General features: G+C 42.4%; 1 protein-coding gene across 2 annotated transcripts in view; it reads left to right on the plus strand.

Moving 5' to 3' along the window:
• Nucleotides 1-16,122, plus strand: part of mfsd2ab (MFSD2 lysolipid transporter A, lysophospholipid b) — a 52,660-nt gene that overhangs the window by 29,022 nt on the left and 7,516 nt on the right. For both annotated transcript variants that reach the window (XM_068011376.1, XM_068011377.1), the window contains exons 4-10: nt 534-666; nt 2,036-2,114; nt 2,786-2,952; nt 4,720-4,810; nt 8,924-9,045; nt 10,526-10,609; nt 13,483-13,566. In XM_068011376.1, the coding sequence (XP_067867477.1) occupies nt 534-666; nt 2,036-2,114; nt 2,786-2,952; nt 4,720-4,810; nt 8,924-9,045; nt 10,526-10,609; nt 13,483-13,566 (760 nt within the window). The remainder of the gene's footprint in view (nt 1-533; nt 667-2,035; nt 2,115-2,785; nt 2,953-4,719; nt 4,811-8,923; nt 9,046-10,525; nt 10,610-13,482; nt 13,567-16,122) is intronic.

Genomic DNA, 16,122 nt, shown 5'->3' on the forward strand with positions numbered 1-16,122 from the left:
TATGGAGCAGCCACAGCTTTGGCCATCTTTATACATTGGCACCAGGTGGATGGGGTTCAGTCAAGGGTGGTGGTTTAAGATGTTTCTGGTGCACTGGCCCCAGGATTCTTCCAGTTAGCGCAAGAGAGGGCCTTAATAGCCCCTTTAATTGCCTTTATTGACTACCCATTGCTTGGGGGTGACTACCCATTGCTTGGGGGTAAGTCGCCATCTCTCACCTGACCCAGCCTGTTTGAAAATGGCCTGGAGGTGGGAAGGTGCCAGTAAACCGGTAAGCAGTTCACCCACGGTGATTTTTCTGTCCAGCCACCTCCAGTCCCACCTCTGCAGCCACTAGAAAATCTGGCCCTTAATGTTACTTGTGTGTGGTATTTGATGATCGTAGCCTAAGCCAAGTTTGGACAATGCATTGTGGACATACAATGCAGAAATGGGGTCAGCAATGGGGAAGATGAGTACAACAGAAGAGGTAATTCTTAGTGGCATTTTTAAAAAAAATACTTTTTGATTTTAATGAATTCTTGATTTTCCAGGATTATTTGCTCTACACCATTCGCAGTAACCTCTTATGTTCTCCTGTGGTATGTACCAGATGGAAATATATCCGACATTGGAAAAATCCTTTGGTACTTGGTCTTCTACTGCTTGTTCCAAACACTGCAAACAGTAAGTACTTAGCAAGGGAGCTTGCCTTTATTGCAGTTAGTGATTCATAGGATAGAAAATACAATTTTGTATTAATTATTTCCAGGCCCCTCTGCTAACAGGTCTGGATAAGATTTTTTTTAAACTAATAAATATGCTGCTAAAAGTATCTCAACTTTCATCCAACCAGTAAAGGTCACTCAGCACATAGTGAAGCGTATTTACTTTGTGGGAGTTTGGTTTGCTTCCATTTTTAGGGGCTCAAAGTTTGCCATTTATGAATCTGAAATTGATCCATGTTAATACAGCAGTCAGCAGCAGAGTTATTCCATAATGAATGCCAGAAGTATGAACCGAATTCTCGAAGTTGACTCGACAACATGAACCCGCTGTAACATAATGTGTATCCATGGATATTTGTCTGTAAACATTCCACGTCACCTACTTGACTTGGCTGATCGTGTGTTACCTTTGGGTTGTTGCCATGCGTCTTTTGGGAAAATGACACTTCTATTTAAGGAAATTCGTAAGATTCAGTGCTTCTAATGTGTGAATAATGTTCCCTATTATTCCAATGTCCAGGATGGCAAGGTCCAGGATAGATTTTGCAGATGGTGAAGGGGCCCTATTAATCTGTGTTCTTCAAAAACGGATTTAATTCCATGGGGTGCCTGCACTGCTTTGGCTTGCAGGAAGCTCCTGTCAGTGATTTCAACACCTTTGGCATTACTTCGGTAAATGCAAACTCCATGCCTGTCTCAACACTCATAAGTTTTGTTCATCTTTCTTTTCCCTAACTCCTCTCAAATGGAGAATAGGTTCTCCATGCAGGCTCATGGTTATGCATTTAATATGATACTCCACTGATAGTTGGGACTAGCTGAGCGATCTGCAATTTCCATCACACTAATCCCTCTATTCTGCTGTGCTAAACCTAGTATATACAAGGGCATGTGTTATTCCTGAGTATGGCTGTCACCCCAATTAGAAAGGCCATGGAGTGCAGCACCAGCATGAAATGTAATGTAATATATGCGGCATGCAGAGGTTCTTGACATTTAGTTCATATCATTTAAAATAAATCAGTAATCAGGCCTGACTCGGCCTTTTGTGGTTCTCCTCGTTGACACTCATAGCACAGTACCTTGCCTTCTTTTATATGATCTTTTGATAATATTCTAGATTGGTTTAATGTTACCTCAAGTGTTTTCATCTTAAGTTTGTAATTAAACCTTTTACTGTAATGATGTTCTGTGCTGCGATTCTTAAATTACTGTATTATTATTGCTATATTTTGTTTTTCCCTCTTGTAGATGTTGGATTGTAACTTCAAATTTACTTTTTTTTAAATGATCTGTTGGCAAATAAAATTTTCCATTTTTTTTCTTAGTTATTCCATGTACCTTACTCTGCACTTACAATGTTCATAAGCACAGACCAAAAGGAAAGGGATTCTGCCACAGCTTATCGTGAGTAAGCCTTTTCCATTTTATTAATGGTTTTTAGTTGTCTAACAGGAGACTGATTAATTGCAGCTTCTCTTTTACCGCAACTATTAAAGTCCACGATTTTAATTATTTTTAAATAACATTTGAGTGGCTGTCAAGGTTATTTTTCTTTGTTTTTTGATGCAAACTACAAAACATTTAACAGACAAAGTAAAATTAAAGAAACAAAACCGAGCAGAATATTTCCAGGTGTGTTCTGATTTTTATGAATAAACTTGATTTTTTTTACCACCTGTTTTGTTCCCACTGTTCTCAGTCAGTTTGAATTCTGCTGTTTTTTCTGTATAAGACTTTTTATTTACAGTACATGCAGAATGTGAAGCTGATTTAACAACCACTTGACTAGATATTTTATTTTCTGTGGTTTTTAATGCCTTTGAACTCCAATGCTGAGTGCCCGCTATGCTAAAATATAATTCTGAATTATAAAGAAAATGAGGAATATCTGTGATTTGAACAGAAAAATCTTGGTATTTGTGATGACTAACACCTGCAAGTCACTCTTTTTTCACGGGCTATTTGCTACATGATCCTGAGAGAACTTAGAGTTGGTAACCCGTCAGTTTCTCCATTTCTAAGTATTTGAAAGTGGGTTCCTGTAAAGTTAATGATTTTTCCACCTTCCATTGCAGGTATGACAGTGGAGGTGCTGGGAACAGTATTAGGAACAGCAATACAGGGCCAGATTGTAGGTGGGGCTGATGCCCCATGCATTCACAAAAATGGCATGAACTCTTCAATATCCACAATTGATGTCAACAGTACACAGTACAACCACAACTCTTCCATCAGTCAACTGGTAGGTATTCATGTCTCCAATTTTTAAAGGTAGATATAGCACAATCCAATTTCGTGTTTTTAAAAACTGCTGGGGAGGTTTAAAGACACAGTGGAGAGAATTTTTAGCTCTGATGGGGGTGGACGTGGAATTTCACATTTTCCCCGAGTGGGATGGGGGGGTGGTCAGCGGGGTTACCCACCCGCAAGCTGCGGGTAGTTGACTCAATGAATTAAGGGTCAATTAAGGTCTATTGTCGGAGGTCGGCTGGAATTTTCCAGTCAGCCTCCAGGTCCCCGGAGGCGTTGGGGAACAGTTTAGCTGCCTGGAAGTGGGCACCTGGGGGCAGATTGGGGGCCGGGGGGTCGGCTACCACTCCAGGCAAGCTTAGAGGCCCTGCCTGCTTGCCTGGCTTCAGCTGAAGACCACCCTGTGGAGGGGTTCCCCCTGCACAATGGTGGCCCAGCTGCTGAGGCCATTTTTGATTTGAAAGTTAAAATATTTGGAGAGAGGGCATCACTGTTTTGACACCCTCACTCTCACTTACCTCCGAAGGCAGGCTGCTGCTGCTTCTGTGCTGAACAGCCTTCTATTCGCCCTCCAACTTCGAGAGCCCACCTAACATCCTTAAATGGACTATGAGCCCACCCTCTGGCCACTAATTGGCCAATTCATGGAAAATGTCAGATGAGCGACTGTTCCCCACTCAGTGCGGGCTTCTGACCCCCAGCTGAGCCTGACGGCAGGGCCCTGAAGCTCACGGAGAAAATCCTGCCTCGTGTGTTAGCGCATAGGTTTTCAAACTGAGTACATTCTAGAGCCCCTGCAGTCATCAGACGGTGTTAAAATACTATTATGATATTTCTATTGTTGAATACCAACAAATTGAGTTTCTGTCTGATACCAAAGTTTTCTAAATAGCTGATAATTGCTTTCCAGAAGTGGACGTGTTAATATTTCTAAGAGTTGCCCCTGAACAGAAAAGCTTGAAAACCGCTATGATAGCATCTGGTCCTAGAAGGTAGCTACATCAATCCAGAGCTCATCTCACATGGCATTGCTCATGCAATGGTCCAGTTGTAATGGGAAGGGGTCGGCATGGTGTCTGCGAGCCCTAAAGGGGACAGTGAGCCCGGAGAATCCAACAACATTGGGGCCCGGCCAATCTCAACAACCAGGCCTCTTCTATAAATTCCATGGCCACCCGCCTGAACTCAGCCAGATCCACGACCTGACTGGCAGGCAGGAGCGGAAATTCAGCAGCAGGATCGGCCCCCACCAGTCAAAAGGGAAGGGGTGGGTCACTGGACGTGATCAAGGGGATGTGTTGGTGGTGGAGTCCCTGGAAACCGAGGCCTCTTCTGGCCCCTGGTCCCCCTCCTAGCAGATCTGGGCTGATGGGGAAGCCATTACTGCTCCTCTGCTCAGACCTCCAAGTAAAGTTGCATACCAGGTTGCAATGAAGTCCCCGATCTGCATATTTAAACAGGATCCCTCTGCCTTTCTGCAGTTGTCTGCTTGCCTGCTGAAAAGAGCCAGTTAACATTGGGAAGGAACACGGCAGGAAGATAGTGGGATCAGAGAGGATAAGTTTCTGCCCTTATTTTAACTGTCCCCAGCTGGTTTACACCAGGCAGAGGGAGTTAAAATTGGGACCAATGTGTCTCAGCTATGTTTTTCAAAGGCCAATCCACACTGAATATTGCGTAAAATAGGAATTTATCATTTGCGAGATTTTGTTTCTTTTCTGGAAAATGATGGATGCTGTTTTCTTTTCTCTGTCTACAGAAAAGTGCATACATGATGGCAGCCGGAGTTATTGGTGGGGTTTATGTTCTATGTACCATTATTTTGTTTGCTGGAGTCCAGGAAAGAGAGGGTAAATGCTGTCTGTTTTTAAATATGTTAATATAATAGACAGTGAAGCTACATTCAAAAAATAATAGTACATTTTTGTTTGCATTTATGATTCAAAGTGAAATTGTGCTCCATTCAATAGCAAGCACTTTATATTCCAGATTCATGTATAAAACTCACCTCTCCCTGTGACCATTTTAAGTACAGATTTGCAAGTCATCCAATGTTTCTTTGTAAAAACCATCCGCCAATAGAGACCAATATTATGTCATTTTCAAGAATGATGCACTTCCAAAGAAAATTCAAAGCTTCTTTCTTTCTGTCTTTTTTTTCTTCTGTCTTTCTTTCTTGTTCCTTTCTTCTCCCTTTCACTTCTCCTGCACCCCCACTCCAGATAATCTCTCTTTACTCCTCTACCTGTTGGCTCCCAAGTGCTTTCCACTCTGTATTTGTACTCCAGTGGGTGGTACCCACCTTTCTTCACTGCCCATTCCCCCCACCATCCAAACGTGATCAACTTTGCAGAGGCATTAAAAATTGCACAGAAACGGTCCTGTATCATTGGCGGCATGTCACAGCAACACCCAACATTAAAAAAATGTCTCAAGGTGCTTCACAGAACCACACGGAATAGCCAAACGTTAGAAGATTTAGTGGAACTGACTGGAGGCATCGCCAAAGAAGCAGATTTTAAAGAAGTCTTTGAATGTGGGGAAAGTGGCAGCAAACTGGAGAGTTTTAGAAAGTGAGTTTGAGCAGAGAGCCAATAGAGGGGTGCAGCAAAAGAGGATGGAACTATATATTAGAGGTCAGAGTTCGAACGGCAGGCTAGAACATAGGGCTAGAGGAGGTTGTTGAGAGAGGGCACAGTGAGGCTTTAGAGGGATTTATAAATGAGGACAAGAATTTTGAATTCAATGCATTGGGTCTAGGGAAGCATATCAGCCAGTTCTCATCATGTGTCTCTGCAGGCCTGACTGCTATTGTTAGTTTTAAACTATGTTTACTTTAAGAAATAAAATATTCTAAAGATGTCCAGTGATGGCAATAAATAAAGGATAAGGCATAAATATATCAAGGTGTAGATGACTCCAGTGATGGACTGTTTTACTGTTCAGCTTTACCTTGTGCTGTAACGATTCCTATCACAGATAAAGCAAAGGTTGGGCATTTATAGTTGTCGAGCTCTGCTGGCATGCTAATAAACATCCTGCTGCAGACCAGCATATTCAGTAATCCATTCACATTTACTACCTTGTGACTGCTTATATTCATTCAATGATAAAATGATCCAGAGCAGAGGTCATTCGGCCCATCATGCCTATGCTAGTTCTTTGAAAGAGCTAATGAGTTAGTCCCGCTCCCCTGCTCTTTTCCAATGGCCATGCAAATATCCCACTTCAGTATTTATCTAATTCCTGCACAATACCAGTTGTGACATTCAGGGAGGAATTTTATGTGCACCCCGCGGCAGGCTTGGCGGCAGGGAGGGCATAAAATCGGGTGGGATGGTGACGGGGGAGAACACCACCACCTTCCAGCTTCTGCCACAATTTATTCTGGGGTGGGAAAGCTAGTGAATGGCTTTCCTGCCCCGCTGGCAATTGAGGCCCTTAATGCAATTAATGCACCATTAAGGGCCTCATGCTGTCACTGCCGGAATTAGCCACGTGGCAGGCGGCCCTGTTGCCGCACGGGGAGCATGGCACAAGAAGCCATGCGGGCTGCTTTCCAGCTCTGGGGGTGGGGGGGTGTGGTGGGGGGTTCCTTATTAAAAGGCACAGTGCCTGTTCGAGGATCTGGCATTGGGAAGTAGGGGGTCACTGAGAGCCACCCCACTGTCCTTGCTAACGACCCCCTACACCCCCTCCTACAAGACCCCTCCTGCCCGACCTGCCTGTGGCCTGGGTCCAGCGAGCCTCCTGGGCCTCGGGTAGGTGCTTCACTGGCAGCAGCCACTGCCTCCGCGGTAGCATTGCTCAGTGAAAGAGCTGCTGGACAATAGGATGCTGCTATTGGCCGACAGCTCTCCGAGGGCGTGACATCCATCGCTAGGGTCCTTGATACTGTAGAAGGCCCGCCACTATCCACTTAAGTGGCTGATTGGCACTAGATTCAGCGGGTTTCTCACAGAAGAGGCAATTCGGAGTTCTCGGTGTGCTTTCTCCTGACATCAAGACCCCTGTCGCCCAGATAAAATCCTGGCCTCAGTATCAGAGTGCAGCCTTTTGCGTTCCACAAGGTTGAGAATGTGCACTTAAAAAAAATGAAACTCTCATCAACTTGCAGTCAGTTTCTTTATACTGGGCTGGGATGAAACGGTCTCTTTGAATTCTTTGGGAAAGTACATAACCTCCCAAAACAAACACAAACTGTTCACCTTCTGATACTTGAGCTCTATTTAAATTAAGGAGGCATAAAACTTTTCACGTGGCTCTTTTTTATTCCTTGCAGTTTTTAATTAGTCAACAGACTTTGACTTTAAACAGAAATCATGAAGTAAATGTTTGTTTTTTTAAACAAAACCTCCTGGTACAAAAGATTAAACAAATAGGCAATGCTCTTGACTTCTTCAATAATAGGAGCCACGATGTGAAAAGGAGGCCCAAAGACACTGGTGCAACTTCACGTATCATCCAACACACCTCTAGCAAAGTTGTCTCCTGACAGGAACAAAAATAATCAGTGACCGATTTGCCTCTTCGTGTCTAAATCTCTATCAAAGTAGGTGGAGTTAGAAATGAGACCCTGCCAGCACTGCAAAACTTTCTTTGTTTAGGGCCAGATTTCCAAGCCAACTGGGAGGAGAACATTATGCCCCATGGTTTTCTGCCCTCTAGTTTGCTCACAATTCCTCATAGCTGGTTTTCTCCTATTTTAGCTGCTGTTTGTCTTCTCCATCCAGCAGCAGGTGGCATAAATGGGATAATATGGAGAGCGAATGAGGTTGGAGGCATTGGTAACAAAAGGTTACTCCGTAGTACCCATATTGTGAAGTGGGTTCGGTCTCGGGCAACTTGGGCAATTGCTGAATTTGTATTCATAGTGCATTTGATTCAAAAAGAGCAGTTACTGTAATCACCTCCAAGAATGCTTTAGTTTTATTATTCTAACCAGAGCAAGTGTATATTTATTCAAGTCTTTATTCAATCTTAACGATTAAAGGCCGAGTCAAACACTTTATCAGCCCGCAGTAAGTGTAGATTATGGGTGTTGCACTGTTATGTATAGTGTGCTGTCATTTCTGTGTAGAATGTTAATGTAAAGCTGTTCCCCCACATTTGCTGCATGGCTGATATTGCCTGGGCTGCCTAGGCAGCACTAAGCAGATAGTGAAATGCATCCACATCCCTCTGTTTAAACATAAAGGCAGGTGATAAAAAGTACTGGATGGATGGCACACAATTACAAAATGGCACTGACTTCATGAGAATGTGTTTAGCAAACTTTAATTGGTGGGGGTGAGAGGTGTGGTGACAAAGGGTAGAAAAGCAGCCAGGTATTACTTTCACAACATGACACTGCTAGCAAGTGTTTTGATGAATTTTCACATAATGTACGTTATTGCGTTGTGTTTGCAAACTTATCTGAGCTTGTTTCCTGCTCCTGAATTACAACATCATACTTAGATAATCACATTACTTCCTGATCCTGAGATGAGCGGAAAGAAGACAAACAAATCATTTCCAGATGCTAATAACCATTTACAATCAGAGATTCGTGTGTTAAGGAGCAGTACAGGACAGTAGAACTTGCTTAATATTTCACCTCATTAGAGAACTCATTTCAATGTTGTCGTCATCACTGTAGAATTCTAAAATACCAGACTATTTTATCTGCATAACTTTAATCATCTTTTATGTCCTAATAGATTGCTGTTAATTTTGTAGAACTGGAGAAATGGTTTTCAAGATCTAGTGTAGTAATTTCTAAGGGGTTGTATTGGGATAAAAGTACAAGTGAGTTGTATTAGGAGAGAAATTACAATCAGCACATACATATGAATGTTTAACACATGCTAAATTATACTGCTTTAAAATAACACGGAAGAAAATTATGTATCAGTACTTCAAGAATTTCATTGTACAACTGGTTTTAACTTCTTTTTAGTTATAAGCTTTATTTTTGTCTCTAGAGCCCCGCAACAGAAAGGCACAGAAATCATACTCCTTTTGGAAGGGATTGAAACTCGTAATGAGCCACGGGCCTTATGTGAAGCTGATCATTGGCTTCCTGTTCACGTCATTGGCTTTTATGGTAAGAATAATATTTCTGAACAAAATGTCCAAAAAAAGGGTCTCAAATTGTTCTTGTTAAATATGATCCTGTGTAGTTTAGATGTTAAACAGTCTCCGTGTTGGCTGAGACAGTTAAGTGATGTATAGGAGGGCTGCTGGTGCAGTATTTGTGACGGAGAGATGTGGGGTTGAACAATCAGCTCGATGCCAAACAGGATGCTGATATTGTAAAGAGTCTGTTTCCATCTGTTACAGTGACCAAGAGTGGGATGGAGTCGGACGAGGGTATGACACTTATGCCAGAGGGCCAAAGACCTTAGCTTAGGCTTGTCCAGTGTTTAGCTGGAAGAAATTACAGCTCATCAAAGGCAGCATGTCAGACAAGACGTCTGATAGCGCAGAGGCTATAAAGGGGTTGAGAGAGATGATGAAGACGTAGAACTGGGTGTCATCAGTATTAATGTGCAAGCAGACCTGTGGATGATGTCACCAAGGGACAGCATGTAGATGAGGTGGAGGGCAAGAGTGAATCCATGGGGCCTTTCCAAGGTGATAGTGTAGGAAGACAAGGTTCTGCTAGAGAGGCTCTGGCTACAGTCAGATTGGTGTGCGAGGGCAGTCCCACTGAGCTGGATGATGGAGGAGAGGTGTTAGACTACGACGATGTAGGAATATAGGAACAGGAGTAGCCCCTCAAGCCCGTTCCGCCATTCAGTGACATCATGGTTGATCTGCGACCGAATTCCAAATGTCTTTGATCAAGTTGAAGACTGCAGAAAGGTCACATAAAATAAGGAAGAATAAAGCACCATGGTCACAGTCACAACGAATGTCATTTGTGAGGTTAGAACTGTTTCAGTGCCGTGTGAGGGGTGGAAATATGATTTTAGTCATTCAAACAGAGACTTGTGTGAGAACGAGCACAGATCTGAGCAGTGGTGACAAATGTTCAAGAAACTTTGAGAGGAAAGGGAAGTTGGAGATGGGGCAGTATTTTAGGCACTATCCTAGTTGTGTTAAAATAGTAGTCACAGGAATATTACACAAATAAATTAAGCATTCACCACAAATATTCCCAACAGTTATTTATGTTCCTGTGTTAGTGACATTCTTGGGTATTCACATTTAACTAATCTATGGTTGCACTAATTCTAAGTTCAAATGCATTACTGCTGAAACTAAGAGTTACTAGCCAGCCAAATCCTCATTCAACACTGCATGAGGAACAGGCGCGCCTATAAATAGATTACTGCAGTAAAAGGTGGGTGTTTGTTTGAAGATTTGCATATTAAATTATTTTCCAAGTTTTAAAATGAAGTGGGAGGAGAAAGAGTGAAGGGAAGTTGGGCAACTTTTAATTTATTGCTTCAGCTATACATTTGACTCTCCCACAATGAAATGTACTGCTTTAAGGTTCAGATACTTGTTGTTTTCCATCATATATTCATGATTTGTATTTCAAATTATTTTTAAAAACATATGAACTACTCGTCTTTTAGCTGCTGGAAGGGAATTACGCACTGTACTGTTCCTACACACTGGGATTCCCCAATGACTTCCAGAATATACTGCTGGTTATCATGGTAAGTGTGTAAGCTACACTTTTTTTGTACAGGAATAACACTTCACACTAGCTTTGTGCTGTGGTGAGTTTGTTGTTGCGATGCATGAACATTAGATCTTTGCAGCAGTATTGGAAACCTTTATAGCTTAGTCCTACTTCATCTGTGAGATCTCCATTATCACTTCTCATAATCACTTTAATTGAGAAACTAAAGATTAGTCAATGTAAAGTTGGAGGTGAAGTAAATCAGGAAGTGGTATTTAGGTGAACCTCTGATTCAGTTTTAAAGGTCTGAAGATTGTAGGAGAAAGGAAATGCTGAAGGAGATAAAGAATTCCATAGCTTCAAGGTCATGGGAAAGAACAAATTAGAGTAAGGAACTGTGTAGGTGTAAGCAGGAAGAAGAGTGTGCAGATTGGACTATTTAGAGCAAAAAAGTAGAAAAATATTCAAAGAGGCACTCACCACAAAAACATCAATAAAATGAATAAATACACAGCAGATCAGTCAGCAACCAAAAGGAGAAAAGACCTGATAGTGTTTAGGGTACAAACCCTTTGTAAGAATTTTGTTACAATTCAGAATGATAAGAAATGTTGTTCGTTGGCAGTGAAGGAAGAATCAGCTAATAGATGCATGTGTACACTGTCCAGGAGTGTGGGAGAGGTGCCGGAAGGGAACAAGAGAAAACTGCTCCTTGGATGCATCTTCAGCAATGAAATTACCAAACTCTAATTTGAAAAGTCTCTCTAATATTTCTGAGACCAAAGATCCTTCTACTCATGGAGTACTTTGGTCTAAGGTTTACTGCGTCACTGTCAGCATTTGCTGAGATAGTGCGTCTTCTGTGTGAGGGAGAGAAGTGCCTTTTTTTTTGAAAGCTGCGGATATTGTCATTAAAAACATTGGAACTGAGTAGAGGCAGAGTGCGGGCAGCACTGATGCTGGTGAAGCCAGGACGTTGCCTGAGGTCTCCGTTAGTGGGAGTAGATAGCACTCCCATGGGCAGAGACAGAGTGCGGGCAGCAGTCATGGAGATGAGAACGTTCCAAATAGTATGCGAATCTTGAATGGATGCACCAGAAACATCATCCAAGGAAACTGAGCCTGTTTTACTGATCCTCTGCTATTGATCAGAATTGCTCCCTAGTGTATGCTGGGGTATTTCTATAGTCAGATAGAGAGGATAATGCTTTACAAAAGGTGGATATAAAGTTGGACACAGGCGTGCAGCTTTAATCATTGGATCAAGAAAAATGCAGCTGCTGGCTAAACACAAGCATCATTTTAACAGCAGAGAAAGTGCACAGATTTGAAGAGTATTGCTTCATTAGATTTTTGTCTATAGAAGTCCCAAAATTTCTATAACTTCTAAAGCTGCTTAAGTAACTTTAGATTATAATGAACAACTCTGCATAGCAAATAGCATTCCTTTCAATTGTAACTAAAAGCATTTGTACTGGCCAGATAGTAAAATGTGAATAGAGTGTGTGTGTCCTTGAGCTGAACAGTAATGTCTTTGTTCAGCTGTTTCCCAGGCATCGTGATATGGAGAAGTGCATGTGTATTCTTTTATACAAATTTCACTGAGTGATAGACACTTACTTCAGTAAAAATAAAGGTTTCAAAAGTGGCTGATGGAATTCAAAATTGAATAAAGGTCCCTAGAGATCATTCAAATTCAGGGTAAGGGACACTGAGACAGAGGCAGCTTGCTGCTAAAGTGCATGAACACTTGTGTGTAAACTCCTCAGAACAGAATTGGAGACCTTCACCGTTTAGTCCTCCTCCAACATTCTGATCTTCATTATCACGTCTCAACAGTAATAGTCTTATAATGGTCATGTCACTCACAGGGTTTTTGGAACAAAACCTATTTTTCAAAGAGCCTTTTGCCAGGGAGAGTGCATTTGGTTAAATTTACTAAGTAACTGTCAGCATCAGTTTGTTGCGGTTAGAGATGTTCTGGGGGGAAGGTGGTGCCTCCTTTTGAATGCTGCGTATTAGTGTCTGTTAAACCCATTGCATTGAAACTAAAGGGTGAGATGCAGACAGTGATCCTTTCTAAGAGGTGGGGTATAGCCCGCGGTCATGAGAAGAAAGGGGAAATTGTATTGAACAAAATCTATTGTGGTCTAGCCTTTCAAATGATCGGCAACATTTTCAGGGTGAAGAGAAACTTAAGTTTTTTTTAATTAAAAAAGCCATGTAAAACTTTATTTGGGACACCTACATTTTATAGATGAGCTTACAACAAGTTAATATAGGTAAAATCTGTTCATCTTCTGAACGTTAAATAATATAGTGCCGGATACCCTCTTAAGCACACACAGACACACCACAAGTTGCCTGGAAATGATGCTGTATTTTGCAAGATGTGACTGACCATATTAGGACTGAATTTGTCTTTATGGTTTGGCAGGCTGAAGGTTAAAGTTTTTCATTGACCAATGAACACTAAAGGAGCAATGCCACTGAATGTACCCAACAACCTGATTGGAGAGTGACCTTCTCCATAGGCATAGTTAAAATTTTACATTTATTGATACTGTTACTTTTCATCCCATTATAGTTTTCTCAAAAATGGAAATGCTTCAGTGAACTGCATATAGTCCATTTGGAGAAAATTGCTCCAGTTTTGAAGTGAATATAAGCATGGCGTTATGAACACATTAGGCCCCTGACAATACTATTATGAATAAATGGACATTTTCTAATGAGCATATTCTTATCCCATTTGGGTCTTTTAAAGATATGAGTGCTTTTGTAGAAATGAATATGTGGTAAGCTGTAATGAAGATGAAATTCCTATGGTGGAGTCAGCTGTATGGAATTTGAACATAGCATATCCAATCCTATGATGTAATGGGAAATATCTCCACTGTTTTTCAGCTTTCTGCAACATTAACCATCCCTTTTTGGCAATGGTTTTTGACCAGATTTGGCAAGAAAACGGCTGTGTATTTTGGCATTTTGGTAAGTTTAACCACACTGCTTAAACATGTCGGACGGGCTGGTGAGATGTTTTATTGTTTGCTTCTGAGGGCTGCCATCTTTAAATCTTCTGCTTTAGTATTGGTGGAGATAATAGTTATTGACAAAAGCCAGAAGCATTTGTTGTGAATGATGAGAAAATACGGCAGAAGCAATATTGACAGCTCAAGTAGTGATCATTTGTTCTGCTGGAATATTTAATCTAGGGATAAGTGAGCAGTTTAGCAGTCCAGACTTGAAAGTGTAATCTTTTTTTGACGCTCATTGTGTGCTGGTAAATTAACCTCCGCCAGGGCAGTGCTGCAATTGCCGCAGTGACTCTGGGCTCAGGACAGGATAAATCAGTGAGAGCTCCAGCTTACAATTGCTCTTCAGCAAAACCTGCTGGCTAGTGAGTTTCTGTGGACTATGAAGATTGTATAAGACTTGGGTCGAATGGGCCTGTCATTTCTCACTGACAAATAATGGCTGTTTGGGCAAGACAGCAAAGGGCAACTAGTGCCTGCGTAGCTGTATCCCAGTGAGGAGTCAGACCTCCAGATAGGAAAGTGGAGAAACTTGAAGGGCAGGAAAAAATACTTTAGGGAGGTGGGGGAAGAGGGAAAGAGGTTGAATTCCGTTTATTTTAATGAAGTGCGAGGAGTCAAGGCACTGTTTAACTGCAGCTGAGTGAATTGAAGGCTTATGTATCCTCAACAGCCATCATTGTACAGTTGCACTAAAGAAATATACATAAGTTAAAGTAGTTGGATTTTTCTCCCTTTTGAACATTAGCCATTGTCTATATATGGAATATATATCAAATCTTTGCATATAGTTGGGTCATCGGATTGTACATTTGCTTTTTAATTTTATATATATAGATACATAATATATTTAAACAAATATTTTGGCTTAGAAATTCAATGGTGTTGTGCCATTATACAGGTAAAACAAGGGCCAAAGTGTCCATTGTGGTGTGCAGCGAGCACATGCACACTCTGAGCTGGAAGTGCACCCCTCACCATATTGATATAGGCGAGGACCCATGGCTGAAACAGGTGTTGGGCTTTTTCATTTTAAAATAAGTGGCCTAGCACCTGTTTGATGCCCCTTTTACTAAACTGTTTGGCCTGATCACAGTTGATCCTGGGCTACCTTTGTTCAGGAAACCAGATCTACAAGTGGCCTAACCAGTGGCGTTTAGAGGGACTGCTATGGACTGCCACCAAAAAGATACGTTTTCAAAACATATTTATCTGAATGTGGAGCTGGGTGGAGCAGGAATACTCCTTCTGACTCCACATTTAATCTATGCAGCACTGCTGGTTACCACTCAGCCCTACCCACCTCCCCATCCCTCCTGATAGCTCCCTCAACCGCCCTCCTGGGCACCCCTCTCCCAATTGCTCCCCACTTTTGTAAGAGCTACCAGAGAGCCTCTGCCTGTGACGCAGTGGCCCAGAATGGGTGAACTGCCAGGGAACTCCCAGTAGGTGTCTGCAGCTCGGCAGTCTAAGTAAATGAGGCCCGAAGCTCGCTATCAAGTGAGCCTTGGGCCTACTCAGTCAGGCACAGCTTTTGTTCCCTGCACCAGCTCACATCAGCCTCAAGCTTTAAAAAAAAGGTTGTGTTGTAGGTCACAGAAAATAATTGTCTCTCCGGCTGCTCTGTCTTGTCTCCTCATCTGCGCCCAAATCTACGTGATAGTTTCCCACGTCCTGCATCAGTGCAGGCAGCTGGAAATTCTGCTTACCAGATGATATCTTCCATCACTTCGCCCATCTTCAGTCCTGTTCTGAAAGAAAGCCAGCTTTAAATTTTAAACAAAATTATTTACTCGTTCAAAAATCTGTTCAAACAATTGTCAGGGTGTAAGTGGCATGCTGGATTAATATACTGTGTTTACACATCTGGGACCAAATCCAGCTCGTTCAATACAAACTTAGGCTGGGATTTTATCTTGATAACGAGGGTCTCAACCATTGGGAAAAACGCCGGTGAGAGCCCCGCGTCGCCTCCTCTGGGGAAGGCCCTCCAATTAGGCACTTAAGTGGACAGCACTTGGCCTTTCCTGGGATCAAGAACCTCAGTGACAGAAGTCTCGCCCTTTGACAGCTGCTGGCCAATCAGAAGCTGGCAGCTCTTGAACTGAGCAGTACCACTGCAGAGGCGGTGGCCGCTGCTGGTACTGTACTTACTGGAGGTGCTGGACCCAGGCCACAGGTAAGTCAGGACGGGGAGGGATTTTGCAGGGTGGGGGCGGGGATGTAGGGGGTGTCCACAGAAAGGGCAGGGAGGGTGACTCTCAGTGACCCCCCACACCCCGCTTCCTGATATAAAAGCAAAATACTGCGGATGCTGGAAATCTGAACTAAAAACAAGAAATGCTGGAACCACTCAGCAGATCTGGCAGCATCTGTGGAAAGAGAAGCAGAGTTAACGTTTCGGGTCAGTGACCCTTCTTCGGAACAAGCAAATATTAGAAATGTAAAAGGTTATAAGCAAGTGAGGTGGGGGTGGGGCAAGAGATAACAAAGGAGAAGGTGTAGATTGGAC

Source organism: Heterodontus francisci, chromosome 31 (assembly GCF_036365525.1).
Source record: "Heterodontus francisci isolate sHetFra1 chromosome 31, sHetFra1.hap1, whole genome shotgun sequence".
NCBI lineage: Eukaryota > Metazoa > Chordata > Chondrichthyes > Heterodontiformes > Heterodontidae > Heterodontus > Heterodontus francisci.